A 15,173-nucleotide genomic window follows, 5' to 3' on the forward strand; every position below is an offset into this window, starting at 1 on the left:
TTTGGACATGCGGGGTCGTATTCTCCGTTAGTAATTAGTGATAGGCTGGAATGACTAAGAATTAGGTGTGTCTGTAATCTGCGGCGCGGGGTGGCTTGTGCTCGGTCGAGGTCGGGGTGGGGAGGCGGGAAAAGGTGTCGCGTCTCTTTGTGAAAATCGGTAATTTCGGCGAAAGTCTGGGGGCTTCAGCGAGTGCGTCTGGATGCGTGAGATGACCGCCCGGAGTGTTAATCCTCGGGCAAGTTGGTCAGTCCACTCGTTTCCAGAGTTGCCGGCGTGGGAGACGTCGCATCATACCCTTAAAAGCAGGGCTGAAGATTGTGTCTTTTTTTTTTTTTTGTTGTTGCTGTTCTAGCGTCATTAAGATGATCAGGCTTAGAATCCAAAAGCTACTCGGGCTATGAGGGAAGCACTAGTGGAGGGATCCGGTAATTTCGACAACCTGAGGTTCGTTAACGTGCAGTGACATGGCACTGCCCATGGGCGCCTGCTTTGCGTTTCGCTTTCGTCGTAAAGGGGCCGCCGCCGCCGGTATTCGATCCCTCGCCCTCGTGTTCAACAGTCGAATGCCATAACAACTGAGCCACCGCGGCGGGTTGGTTTAAAATTTCCATAGGCCATTTTGAGAAATGCCAGCTCAGGTATTTACTTCAGACTGACTGTTGCGTTGTTTAATGTTTCTTTCAACCTAAAACAAACTCTGAAAGAGTGAAAACATCTTGCGGTGGGAGATTGATGCCGAGCGTGAGGTGGGCTTTCATTACGCGTCCGTAGAACTATATACTCCCGCTTCGCTATGAACAATAAACAGATTAGTCCCAGAACTTATTATGCGACGAGAGTTGACATTTGGCTCTTTAAAGTCATGATGCTGCAATGTAGGCACAACCTCGCTGAGCTACTAGATGTTATAAGTCCCATGCCGGAGGAGGAGGAAAACATTTTTGGTGTTTGCCTTGCTGAGTGGAGCCCTCTGTCCAGCAGCTAGAACCCGCTAAAGCAGCTGGCGCTGGTATTGCTTTATGCTTATTATGGTATTTATGCTTATTACTTTACACAAGTGTGTCAATGTGGCCGCGGTCATCGTGGAACGATAGTTGTCTTTATTTTATTGTGCTGACATCGCACGGCGAGATCAATTGTAACGCAATGATTTTCAAAACGACGATATATTTACTGAAAATAAAAATAAAACAACAACTGAATTTGGCTGACGTAACGATGCTGAACGCCTTCTACATTAGATGGTGCACGTTAGACAGCCACAACAAGGTAATTGACTTATGGTTGCTAATTAAGAAGTCAGGCACATCTAATTCCAGAACTCCTGATTATTTTGCACGAGCCGACTCTTCGTGCAGCATATTTAAGCATATTTAAGCTCATTTAAAGCTCGGCGGAAGCTACTTATAACAACAGCCCGCGCGAAGGTTGTTCATATTCTTCTCCTTTTAGTGCTTCCGTTGCACGCCCGCCTCAGTGAGGAAGCGCAAGCGCGCAGAAATCACCTTTCATGTCTGCGACAGGTGTCACTCATCCGGTGATGCGTTTCGCACCTCGCAACTAATGGGCATTTCAACAGCTTTATATTCATCACGAAGCAAACGAGTCATAAAAAAAAAAAAAACTTCGTTACAAGGCACATAGAATGGCAGTCGTCATGCCAGCTGTCGTTTGTCAGTGTCTATTTCTGCTACAAGTCACAAAACGCAGCTTATTATCCCTTCATCGGTTCTAGTTTTACCTTCAACCAACGTCCTCAGAAAGCAGGGCTCCCTAAATGGAGCCCGACACCAAAGCAGAATTGATCGCACGTATGGCGCCCCACCCGTTACGACATATCAGCTCATGTTTCGAGCTGCAAACGTATAAGGGCCCACTTAGATCCCCATCTGTAGTAGGAAACTCTCCCTGTACTCGCAATACCAACGAAAACTTTGACACGCTTTTGTGCTGCAAGTATCAGTCGTTTCGTTTATTGGCGTTATCGGCACAAAGCGGCCAGCACGAAGCCCCATTACTTTGGCTATAGTGTACTAATTTCGTTTCCAGGACAGAGGAGACCAGATTACTTGGGAAAGACTGCGGTGACATGCAAATCGTTCTATGCTGCTCTAAATTGCTCTAGATGTCAAAGGCTCATTATCTCAAACGTTGGTCGTTATACATTTGAATTGAACGCTGCCAAAAGCGGCATCGGTCTATCACCCGACGAACGTGCAGTGTGCTTGCTAGCTGCTATCGACTCCGACGAGATTGTTATTCTATTTTCCGGCACGACATCGCCAATAAACAGTTTTGATTTTGTCCCCGTCTTTTTATCGGCCGTCTACAACCTTCTGCCTGCGCCCGTGCTGCTTTCCGAGTGATGTAACAACATTAAGCATTTTAGATATCTGGCAGCTTCGTGGCGGACATCATGACATCATGACACAGTTCGCTACAGGAGGCATATCTTACAGTTGTTATAAGACCAAATTACGCAAGAGCTTTGATAAGGGATTGCTGCGCCTCGGTCGGACCCTGAAGTCATGCGCAAGAAAGTAAACTGCATTAGAGCCCAAAGCAAAGTGACGCAAGAATATTTGTGAAGATAATTAGTCGTACCCTTCGAACTGGTCTGTCATTATATGATGATCATACATCAGCAGGGATTTCCTAACTTAGCGCACTTGAAAGTTTTCCAACAGCTTTGCAGTGTTGCAAGCATTGCTTAGGAAACAGTAGTGCTGCATTCCGTCTTATCCCAGAACACTCGCTGCCCCAGTTAGGCAATCTCCCTTAAGGAAATCCCGCAGGCGATAAACCGTTAGGATTCAAGTACTAAAATTTCTTCTGTAGGTAGGCAGTCTGTAGGCAGTGGTAATATTATTTATATCTATATTAAAACTATTATAATTAGCACGCTTATTAAGAGTTTTCTCGGCCTAATCGAAGTGATAGCCATAGTGTATTATTTGTTTTATTAGGGTTATCGCTTTAGCTTGTGCTTACGTGTGTTTCTCGACGCCAGTTCTCTTTGTCAAGAATCGATAATAGCCTGTTGAAACCAGCTTAAGCTTGTAAGTCATTTATTGTATTTATTCAGTCATTTATTCAGTCAATCATCCTGTATACAACCACATCGGCTTGGAAGGCGCAGAAAACATGCACATATAATAAGGAAATCTTTAAATTCTCATCACTGCAGCGTAAAGTATTTGGAATTAGTATTTCATATCAACACAACATCTATAGGTTGGCCTCTATGAATCGGTAACACGCCATCCCCATCTCCTTCACCCCCCGCATCCTATTCCGAACAATACATGCCATACATGCCGGTCACAAAACAGGTCTCGTTTTTTTTTTTTTTTTTTGTTTTCTTTCTGTCCAGCGTTCGCTTCAGTTTCACAAAAAACTCTCCACGAATACAGTGTTTAATTTGAACGTTTGCATAATTTCGGGATGGATTCATTATGTAACATTTTCCTTTCTGTTTTGCAACAGGAGCTAAATTAAACATGAAATCTATTCACCTGCCTTTTTTATTAGTGTAGAATAAGGAACCAAAAGGCCTCTTCCATCACTGAAAGCTACAATACGACATACCAGGGCATTTCCAGCCAAAATGCAAACCCCAGCTTTTTGTTCACACAAAGATTAGGTGTTTAAATATGAAACCTTTAGCATTCAACACGAATGACGTAGAGAAATGAGGACAAGCTTTGTGAATGGTTTTCAAGGAATAAGCTTTTATCATATAACAAAGCAGATAAAAAAAAAACATAATAAACATAGCACGGTTTTTGGCAGCAATATTTTTAGGGGCAACAATGTAAATTATTTCTAGCGTTCAGGTCCCTAGTTCGCAACAAGAAAACCGGGATGAATGACCGGAACACTTCCAGGCTTTTGTGTTGGTCGTGTTCAATAGACAGCACAAAAATAAAGTCTGACAGCAAAACATAAAAAGGCATAAAATGCGTGCGCATTAAATATGCTAAATACGCGAACAGAGTGGTTTGCCCTGCCTGATGCCCCATTGTAAAGGGCAAGCAAGGAAATAAAGACCTGAAAGTGAGATTGAAACCTGAAAATGGCAGTTATCGCAAGCTAAAAACGAAACAGGAAGGAGGAGCAAATTCTTTCCTCGGCAAACACATAATAAGGAACACCAATCAGTTTAGCAATCTGGAGGCATTTATCAAAACGTGGGAGGCGTTGTGCCGCGACGAACGTGTCATTCTTCCATTTGGTTTCTTTTTTCTCACACAAGGAAGAGTAATTAAATTAGGATAATGAAAGAAGCTTTTTCTCACAGTCCCTTCCCACCCCCACCCCCTTCAACCGTCCAACCATCTCCATCTCCGACGCTCGCGTAAGACCTCGTGATGCGTTCGTGGGAGGAGACAAACATGTATACACGTGCGAACAAAAGGAGCGCCTGTGAACGACGGAGCATGAAAGAAAAAAAAAACGAAAAAGATGTTCCACAGCGGAGCACAAAGGGAACTCTGACCGCGTTGCCGATGAGGGCCTGAAGCCGAGCGCGCCCACACAAAATGCACTGCTAAAGTTGGGCTGTAAACGCGTGAAAGCGGACGTTGCCCGAAATACGCAGGGGAGAAATAGAAAAGTTTATTTATTTAAATTCACTTTACAGAAACAGATAAACTTCGCGGAATGGTCTCCCGCTGCAGCGGCCAGCGTTGCTTTCAATTTTGTTTCGTTCATGTCTCGCTCTGTTGCAAGCCCACATGAATAGGTTTAGCGAGGTGAAATGCGCTTAGGTGGCGTCTTTGTGGCACTGATCGCGAATGCCACCCGGCTTGTTTGATAGTTCAAATGATGTGAAGGACAAAAAAAAATGCAGACAGCGATAAAGTTTGTAAGGCCGTTAAACTTAAATCCAGGTTAACAGAAGAATCTCTATTCCAGCCTTGTGTGACAGTACAGGAGGCTCCTTGCTGGCTACTCTCTGTAACTTACACATTAACAGTTGTTCAGAATATCTGAAAACATAGTCCGAGCGCCTGAAGCTGCGAGAGTTTAGCGCAAGTGCTAGTGATAGGTAACTGCTCAAATAACGTTTATTGCCGCTGTTTTTCTGGATGTGCTAGATAAAGTATGAAAAGAATATGAGTAAAATTTGAAGGCTAATATTATGCGCATTCTCTTACACGCGTCCACAGTTCTTAGTCACAGCTATGCAGACGAGGCAACGAATTTTCCCTCAGGCTGCTTCAGAAAAGATACCAGCCTTTATTCAGGAAGGACGAGTTTGTGAAGTTCAGTAAACAACCCAATCTTTAGATACCGCATAGTTACAAACAGAAGAGGCAGCGTGTATGAGCCTGGGAACTAGAAGAGAGCGCGAGGAAGTAGGGACATGGGGGTTGGCGTCAGTAACAAAGATAGTGTGCGGCACCCGAGGCGCTGGTCCCACTCTCGAGCCACGTGTATACCAACGCATGCACAGTAAGTGGCGGAAGCAGCAGCAGCAGCGGGTTGCTATCGGCTGCTGTCAATAATTGACGCGCTCGCCTAGGCGTGCGACGATGTATGTGGAAGGAAGGCACCCGACAAGAGAAGAACAAATGTGAAGCAATGGCGGCGGGAAATGCGAAGGAGGAGGAGGCGTTTTCGAGGTGAGGGGGACGGGAGTACTGAGGTTCCTCGAGCGCTGCGCGCCTACTGTATAAGGGTATAAGTTGATGCCTGTATAGGGGCGGAGAGGAGGGCGAGGGTTAGCGCTGCTGTGCAGAGAAACATGAAATATTGGGGCAACGGACCACGCGGGAAACATTAATCTTGCACCCCATCTAAGCCCTTCCGACTCCCCCTCGTCTTTTCCTCTTCGGACGAAGGCCAATGGCATAACAGGCGCTCGGCTCCTCGACGCACTTCAGCGTCGAAGCCCTCCCGATGGTGCATGGCGTAAAGACAAAACAGGGGCGAGGGTAATCCATTAGAGAAGGGCCCTCCCGTATCGCTCCCCGCGGCGGCGGAGGCAGCCAGCGCATTTCCATCGGGCGTCTTCGGCCGCGTGTTGATCCCCGTGTTTTCCACCCCCGGTCGGCCAACCAGCCTACAGTCTGCTGGGTCCTTTCCTTCCCAAGCCTTCTCTTTCTTATTCTCTCTCTCTCTCTCTTTTACGTTTGGGAGACTGCTCCTTAAAAGGGTTCCAAAGGCCAGAAGATGGCTGTCTACTCGTGTTGCGAGACGAAGAAGTATAGTATTTTAATACTTTTATTTTCCGCCATCCTTCCCCTTGGGGATCCAAACTTCCTCGTTGACCCTTGTCTTCCCCACGAAATGTAGAGTAATAAGGGAGCCAGGAAAATATGGCACGTGGCGCTGCCACTGCGTACATAAATGTCCGACGCTAAGGGTCGGGCTGCGGGTTGGAAAGCCATTAAGATGCCGGAAGTGACGACGCATGATATATTTGTTCTGCCGATGCGTCGAACCTACAGTCGCAACTGTCTTTAAGCTGGGTTTCCGTTTTCGGCTAAGCATACCTCGTAGACATGTCTTAAATATGCTGTTAGCGTTCCTAGCTGTCGGCGAGCTACAGTGCGCTCCAGAAAGATTTATGGGCAGAAGGTCTGAGATTCAAATATGGTTATTTTCTTTATATCATGTCTTATTAGATGAACTGAATTTATTAGTTAACCTATTTCTATCACGGTGGGGATTTGAAGCAGAGAATTTATGATAGCGACAAGATGAGCACATTGCTGTCTGGCACTCTTAGTCTGGTTCCACATACGTTCCGCTTATAAGTGGAACTTTTAAAAAAGTTCCACTTATTAAGCGGAACTTTTTTGAAAGTTCCATTTATAACTGGAACCTATGTGGAACGAGATTGAGTGTACGAAAAGGTGCGTCGAAGATCGCCTCGAACACTACGTTGGATTACCGAGTGACAAATGAAACATTATACAATCTTGTGAAAATTAAGCAGCATTAATATGGAGTGGATAAGAGCACTAAAGTGTCTTGAAGATGGAAGTCGCAGAGAAGTACAAGAAAGTGATGATTACCACTTCAAGAGCGCTGAGAATATTTGCCGTAGTTGACTGGTGGTCTACGGTCACGTTGATGAAAAAGGATGAAGATGAGGTCGATGCTGTACAGACTCAAAAGGGTTAACGGGGCACGCGGTCGACGCCGACAATGTCAATGACGGCGATATTTTTATCTACCTGATACGTTACACTTAGGGCCCGTGTGCATTAGAGAGGAAAGAGGGGGGGGGGATTGTATATTACATCAAAACATTAGCTGCCTAGGCGCCATAAAATCCATCACAACAACAAAACAGATTCAAAACAATATACAACAATGACGAAGGTAACAGAATTAACACAAGGCAAGTCAAATGGGGAAACGCGTACCGCGCTCGGGAACAAAAAATGCTGCAGAGTTACGTAAAAATGGTTACAAATGGCAGATTTAAATGACAGTGTCTTCAATTGATGATGAATCGGGGAAGGCGGTTCCACTCTGCACATGTCTTGGGTAGAAACGAATCAAAAAGGACATTGTTGGGCCATAAGTTCATGTTTCAGGGAAGAATTATGAAAGCCACTTTATGAAGAATATATAGACGGGAAATTTTTCTTCTAACTTTCAAATCGGCTAAATTTAGGTTGCTTCAAGAGTGAAGAATTACTTGTATGAGAGTAGCTGAAAGCTATAAGTCATCGATAAGAATCTGTTAAGATGAGTGCCAAATTGCTGATGCGCATTACAACTTTGAACGTACAAGGGAGTGATACAATTTTTGTTTGAGATTTAAGGGAGATTGACAAAAAATCCGCCTTCGGTATCCAAGAGCTTGGTTCGCTTTTCTTATGATGTAGTTAACGTGAATATTGCCGGAGAAATTGCAGGTTATGTGGACATCTCGGACATCCAGGTATTAATATGAATTAACATACTCTAAAGAACTATTATTTTGTTGTGCGTGTGTGTTCTGATATGTCGGTAGAACATAAACGGCATGAGATTGTCGTATGCTTACTTTTCCTAATATTAAGAGCCATTAACCATGTGATACACCAGTGAGAAATATTATTGAGGTCGGCCTGTAGAGGACTGTCAGAGGGTGTAGTTATTGTACAATAAAAAACGCAATCGCCAGAAAAGAGTTTAATGACGGAAGTAGTGCATGAAGTTATGTTGAGAGTTGTCGCCCTTATGGCTGGTGCTGTAAAAAAGACGAATCGCAAATTTGGAGCGTGGATGAAAGCCGGCTGTATATGTTTTATTACAGCACAGGTCTTAAACCGTCCAAAATAGTCGAAACATCATTTAGGGCTTCCCACGGTGCGGCCAGTCGAGAAAAGCGCCCAAGTATGAAGTGTTTTCGCAAGTCTGACAAACAAAAAAACAAACAAACAAACATCTCGTTTTGTGATGGCATACTACAGCGTTATCGTTTTTAATTTGTTTGAACGATTTCGTTAGGAATGCTTCTGATGATGTTTCAGTTAGGTTATAAACGAATGATTGCGGTATCTTCAAGCAAATGTTTAGATAGTAATACACGAGACGAAAAAATAGAGCAATCTAACTTAAATAAATATGCGAACACCATTTCAACCAATACACAAATAAAAATCCAGACATTTTGCCGAAACTCCCAGCTCAAAGACGCTTCTGTGCGCCCATGTTCCAGAGAGTGAAGGCCTGCCATTTCTCATTATCGCGATATCGTGATGTAGGCTTAGACAAGCAATACCAAATGAACGCTTGTTCTCGACAGGCCACCCAAACACATTTTGGACATTTATTGTTCTGTATGTTAAAGTGTACACCCAAATCAGGCATTGCGGTGAGCCTACCTGTACAACTATCGTCGTCAGAGAATAGAGAAATAACACTCCTCTTTGAAATCAAAGCGCAATACGTCTGCCACTGTTGACCTTGATTTTCTGATCGATTATTGCTTAAAAAGATAGTCGTTGTTTCTGCACCTTTTCGCACGTACAAAAAAGCTGAGCCTGTACCTAGAAGGCAGTGTTCAGTGGACAGCCTAGATCAAGTGAAATATTCGCTGGAAAAGGCCCCAAATGAGGTTAAGGCGCTTCAAACAGACCGCATTCCACACTTTTTTACTTCAGCACTGTCGTGAGTTGTCGTGAGTGAAGCCTGTACTCTGTGTTAAGATAAGTATTGATTATTACTCCCACTGTACTCTAAGCATTCGAATACGTTTTAAACGACAAAATGGCATAGAGTCCCGCGCTGTCGGCGTCTAAGATGAAGACACTGGAAGAATGGAGATCACCAACAAAAAGCACCAAGTAAAATTCTCGCAAGTCGCCGAGCTCAACGACCGCAGGAGAGCAATCCTTAAAACAAACACGGCTTCGAAGGGAGACCATAAATAAAGCGGCAAAGGGGTCGATTGTTTTAATGGAAAGACGGCTTCCGCGATCTGAAGTGTTTGTCGTTGGGATTAAGCGGTCGCCGCCAATGCCCGTACTCTGTCGGGAAATGGTCTCGACAATAAATAAAGAAGAGCGCGTTAATCTTTTAGGTGACGTGTCTTCTGCACTTAACGGCGGTCATGGGTCTCATTTTGTTTTTCTGTTCGTTGTTTTATTTACAGTTATATGCACGGAACGCCTCAGCTGTCTAGAATAAGAATAAATTATATCAACAGAAAAAAAAAAGTCTAATGCTTTCTGCTTCAGGGATTCTTCGCGTCGATCAATCGATGAGTTCATTGCGGATGATTCTTCAGTTTGTTTTTAGCTATTGCCTAGAATATATTTTGACGCTAAGATTTCTTGGATTTTGGCAGACGAAATAATTGATGCACTGGTTCAATACTGATTGATTTATTTATTGATTGCAGGAGGATCGTCGTCAGTTCACAGGAAACTCCCCAGCTTTGCCGAGCCCATCCCTAACGTGACTGTAGCGGCTGGACGAGAAGTTACACTCACCTGTGTCGTTGACAACCTTGGAAGCTTTAAGGTGAGAATCACTTATGGGCGGAGAAGGGGGGGGGGGGGCAGAGGTGACGTAATATTTTCTGTGTTCTTCCCTTCTTCATTGCTCGGGGACCGGAAAAGTGGCGCACGTTCTTCAAACGAAGGCAATAAACTTCTAACCATTTCTAATTTTATATGCTGTTACTTGCTTCTGTCCGCTGTTATTCTTCTGGTGGCTGAGAATTTCCTCATAGCCATGTATTTGCATTTTTGTCTTCCCAACAAATATTCAGTTTTAAGTAAGGGACACAATACTGGCTCTTTATATGGTTGTCTTCATGCTTTGCCTGTTACGACTATGAACAGCAGATTCAACGTAGCTTCTACACTCGTACGAACCGAACGTGCAATTTTGAGGATCCAGGCTTCAATGACAATATAATAAATAGCGTGTTTTGCTTCGATTCTTGATTCGAGGTTTACTCCATACAGGCTGCGTTTTGTGAAGGTTAAACGGCCAAGTAGCCTTTTTCAAAAGATAAATGCAATCCTAACCTCCATAATTTTTTCGCTCTAATGTGGACTAGATCTCCGCCGAGACACCGATCTGACTTTATCCGCAAGAAGCGCCGGCTGGTCGACTATAGCATGTCTTTGAATTTATTGATAACCGACACTCAAGTTCGTAGTTTGAGTTCCGATGATGCTAGGGGAAAACAAAAAGCTATATTTTAAAGCTAAAGCTACATTCTCAAAGCTGACACGTAAGATATCTTTTCAAGGCAGATTGCCGTCTTAAATACATCACACAACGAGCATAAATGTGAAAGTTTCCTGTCATTTTCATTGTGAGTCTCTCCTTTCGATATTGGCAGTATACTTTATGTCAATGAGCTCTTGGTTCTTGCACAAAACGTGGTCATATACGGATGGTGCGTACCAAAACAATTTACAAATGTTAGGCTATATTTTGCTTTTGGAATGATCATCCTCCTTAAAAGAATAACCTGAAGAAAAAAATAAGCCTCCTGTTGCTTTATAATGATAACCACATGGAAAGCTCTAGCCTAGGCGATGTATTTGTATGAAGGAATTTTGACTAACATGCAGCTCCAGTACTTAGCTACTGCAATACTACTTAAGTACTAGTTAAGTACTTATTCTGTCAACAAATTATAACTGACATCTATAAGAAAGCATACAGCGTAAATTGGTTTCTTCTCATGCACATTTTATTCACAGCAATACTATGAGACATGCAAAAACAAAATAATATTAGCTAATTTCACTACATGAGTGGTGTAAGCTGAACCCCCCCCCCCAAAAAAAAATACAAAATAGAAGTATCAGGCTTATATGTGGATACTCTGAGCGATGTTTTACAGTAAGCACGCCAGTCAAGCAAGATGAAACGATGAGACGCTGATCATAGTCGAATAAATCAGTTTTACACATTTTGTGTTCGTGGTAAGCTAGAATTAAAACTTTTATTCAGCATATTTTATCTGGAACGATGCTCGTTCCAGCTTTTTATGCGGAATACAAACTTTTGCATCCACGTATTCACATTTAGAAGTAGAAGTTATGCGAAACGGGTTGATATTAGTGAAAGAGCTTTTTTATTCATCAATGCGATTACGTAGGACCTGGTGTCACTTACCTGATGACACGTTCCAGATAGAACTACGCCACTGCTCACTAGAGAGAAGGGAGGCGAGAGCGAGGCAATGAGACCTTATTTTCTTCCGTCGTCGGACATGTGACCATTAAAGTGGGTTAACTTTCAAACCTCTCGATAGTGAGTCCAGTGCATTAAAGAGTGTTTACATGTAGCTTTTTTTCGCAAGTATGATCCGTGTAATCAGCATTTTCTACCTGCCGACAGGGGCACAGCTGGGAAACGACGAACGTGTTTGGAGAAAGGGTGTTCAGAGCATGTTCGGAATTAGTGTTGTTCTGACTTTTTGCTGGAATATTTGAAAAGAGACAGGTGGAATGACAATGCTCCGAGGAGAGCGCGAGAGCTTGCACGGTTTAAGCAAATGCACCAATGGCTTTTAAAATATGGCGGATATGCCTACAATGCATGTCTACGCAGCTTATGTAGCCTTTCTCATGTCAAATAGAGTACTGCGTGTCGATTACGCGTTTTTGTAAAGTTGGTCGTGTACTGGGGGTCCATGATATTACTGCAAATGCATGTACTCGAGGATTTAAACGTAAATATAGAAGTTGTCGCTCGTCTTAAAGAGAGCTACCCACAAATTTGGTAGAAAGGTAACATTTACGTAGCCTTAGTTATGGGTTTTTAGAAAAAACTATAGCGTGACCAGGTTATGGGTTTTTAAAAAAAACTATAGCGTGACCAGCTGATGGCGCATATCTTTTGCCAACTGCACGCGAAAAGTCTCACCGAGAAAAACGCTCTATATAAAAACAATTTTTTTTTTCTCTGAGGTGCTTCTGGAGCGCTGAAGAGGCATTACTGTGACGTTGAGGTTTTTTATTGTGAGGGTTGTCGTTTGAGGCAAGAAAGAAAACAATTTTACGTAAATGGCAGCTTGATGCGAAGGTTTTAGTGAACTTTTTGTTTCTAGGCAATCTAAATTTTCAAAATCTGCAGTTTCAACATGAAGCCAATAAAATATTCTTCCTGGATCACGGTTCCTCGTAATAGTCCAAATATATCTGAAACAGTGTTCCAGATGTGTATAAGTGGAACAATGTTTCTGACAAAATTTCTTAATAATTTAAATGTTTTATTTCTGTGTTTATTTAGAACGCGCTTCTACTTGTTTAGATTCATTCATCATCATTATCAGCCTGATTATACCCACTGCAGGGCGAAGGCCTCTCCCATATTTCTCCACTTAACCCGGTTCTGTGCTAGCTGCATCCACCTGACCCCTGCGAACTTCTCAATCTCATCCGCCCACCTAACTTTCTGGCGCCCCCTGCTACGCTTTCCTTCCCTTGGAATCCAGTTTGTTACCCTCAGCGACCATCGGTTATCCTCTCTTCGCACTACATGTCTTGCCCAAGTCCATTTCTTCTTCTTAATTTCCACTAGAATGTCGGTAACTTGAGTTATTTCTCTGATTATATATTTCTAAAGTTGCACTGCAGATCCAGTTACTAGCTCAAACATGAAAGGACTAGCACTGTAATACATTTCATTAAAAAAACGCGGAAGTCCTGCTGGAAAGTAACATAACTTGAATTAGCAAGTAAACAAGGGTACAAAGAACACGTAAAGCACTGTTCTACAAAGTATGTGGCATATTGATGCAAAGATATCATGACGTTTTGTTTTCGCTCAGCCTCTGATATTTAACTGTATTGAATATTCCTTCACACGACCGAAAATTTGACAAACTACAAGACTATCAAAACAAACCGTAGAACGGATACCGTACTTCTAGGACTCGTCGATTACACTCCGGAGCCAGTCAAGAAAGAAGAGATCGAGCGCGGTCACCCCCAAGTAAACTGGAGGCGTTGGAGGCCAATAAATTTGAAAAAAAAAAAAAAAGAAAGAAAAGACCGCAGCTTAGAGGTAAAAATGCTGGGCGACCGGCTGTTGCACTTTGCGGGTCGTGTAAATACACGTCAACATCTTGGGTGTGCCAATTGGTCGTCGGCCCGCCACCACCTTGGAACGGCGGCGGCCAAACTCGCGACAGACGGCGGCTCACAGCACACACAAAAAATTCGCTTCTTCCCACAACCGCCGCTCCTCCTCCTCCTCTCCCCCGGCCAGCTTCACTTCCCTATAGGCCTCTCCGGAGAGGAAGCTGCGCGCTTAGCTGGGCGACACCGGGCTCGCAGGGCCCCTTCTCCCTCTTCCACGCGTCGCGAACCTTTCAGCGAACGCAGCGCCCGTAACGGCGTTTGTTGCGCGCTATTTGGGCTTCGTCAAGTGAGGCCACCGCACCGGGCTCGACGTGACGGGACTCGTTGGCGAACTTTAATGACGCTTCCTCCGCGCTGAATCTAGGGTGCTTTATTTCCGCAACTTTTGATTTTTTTTTTTTTATCTTGCTGTTAGATTCCCTCCTGTGCGCCGCTCGTCCCCAGCTCCCTCGGAAGCGGTGCCTCTCGCTTCCTATCATCAAAGCTTTTTCACAATTTTCCCACTTCTTCTCACCTTTACATTTCGTTCATTGGCGGCTATTTATCCCTTTATTTTTATTTAGGTCCACCTCTTCTCCCGCACTTATGGTCTATTTATTTCGTCGTGTTTCAAGCACTCATTTCAGCCGACTCGTCTCGTCCGGCCGCGGTTTCAGTGTGTGCGGTCTGTGTCTCCTCTTGCACGGCACAATGCCATCGTGTGAAGAGCGCACGTCGCATTGTCCCCTCTACTAGATTGTCACCGGCCGCAACAACGGCATCAGCAGCAGCAGCAGTATGGGAGCAACGGTGGCATCGATAGCAGTACAGGATGCCGTGTAGCCTCCAGCTTTATTTTTTCCACTCACCTTATTTTTCAGTGCCTGCGTGACTGTTGTGTGCCATGGTGCCACGTCGGCGGCGGCACTCCGTCTTCGACGGTTTGTGAGCACGTGTGGCATGCGGAAGCCGACAGATGGCGGCAGTTTGAAAGTCGTGCAGAACATCAATAGTCCCGTGATTAGCGGCGTGACTGTGACGCTGTCGTGTAGTACCTTGTTTCGGCGTGACGTGGAAGGAAGTTCGGTCTGAAGCTTGACCGAGTTGGTTGGACTCGGTGACAGAAACAGCAAAATCACTGGCAACGAGACAGAACGACACACACATACAGCTCTGAACTGCGCTTGCAATGAGGACGAATGTGAAAAGAAAATTGAGTTATGAATGCGTATTCCCACTGCCACAAAACAGAAAAGAATACGCGAGAAGAAAAGAACAAAAAATAAAGAGGACATCAAGAAACTCGCTCTTCACATTGTACAATACATTAAATACCGCGTATTTAAGGCCTTTATTTTATAGATAACAGATAAATTTAATGCATAATTTAGAGCGCTGATTGAGATCTTTCAGAGCATATAGTATATAGTATACATAGCTGTCTATAAATATAACAGAACGACAGACTATTCGCAATTATATCGTGGCGTTCCTCGGCCACAGCTGTCCTTGCGCCATTACTTTCATGATCATAGATTACAGTGTATTTATTGTGTTAGTCAGAAACTAAATTCTATTAGGAATCGAGAAAGGGAAAGCTACGGTTTAATAAATAACAAAATATGGGAG

At 43.8% G+C, this 15,173-nt stretch overlaps 1 protein-coding gene across 1 annotated transcript in view; it reads left to right on the top strand.

Annotated features, from left to right (window-relative positions):
• Positions 1–9,843: 9,843 nt before the first annotated feature.
• The window catches only part of LOC146199299 (neurotrimin-like), a gene marked incomplete at its 5' end in the record, with an annotated part of 43,649 nt that continues 38,319 nt past the window's right edge, over positions 9,844–15,173 (top strand). Inside the window, one exon of the mRNA XM_084592751.1 lies at positions 9,844–9,975. Coding sequence (XP_084448877.1) covers positions 9,844–9,975 — 132 coding nt within the window. The remainder of the gene's footprint in view (positions 9,976–15,173) is intronic.

Source organism: Amblyomma maculatum, chromosome 2 (assembly GCF_055883805.1).
Source record: "Amblyomma maculatum isolate TAMU_Amacu chromosome 2, ASM5588380v1, whole genome shotgun sequence".
NCBI lineage: Eukaryota > Metazoa > Arthropoda > Arachnida > Ixodida > Ixodidae > Amblyomma > Amblyomma maculatum.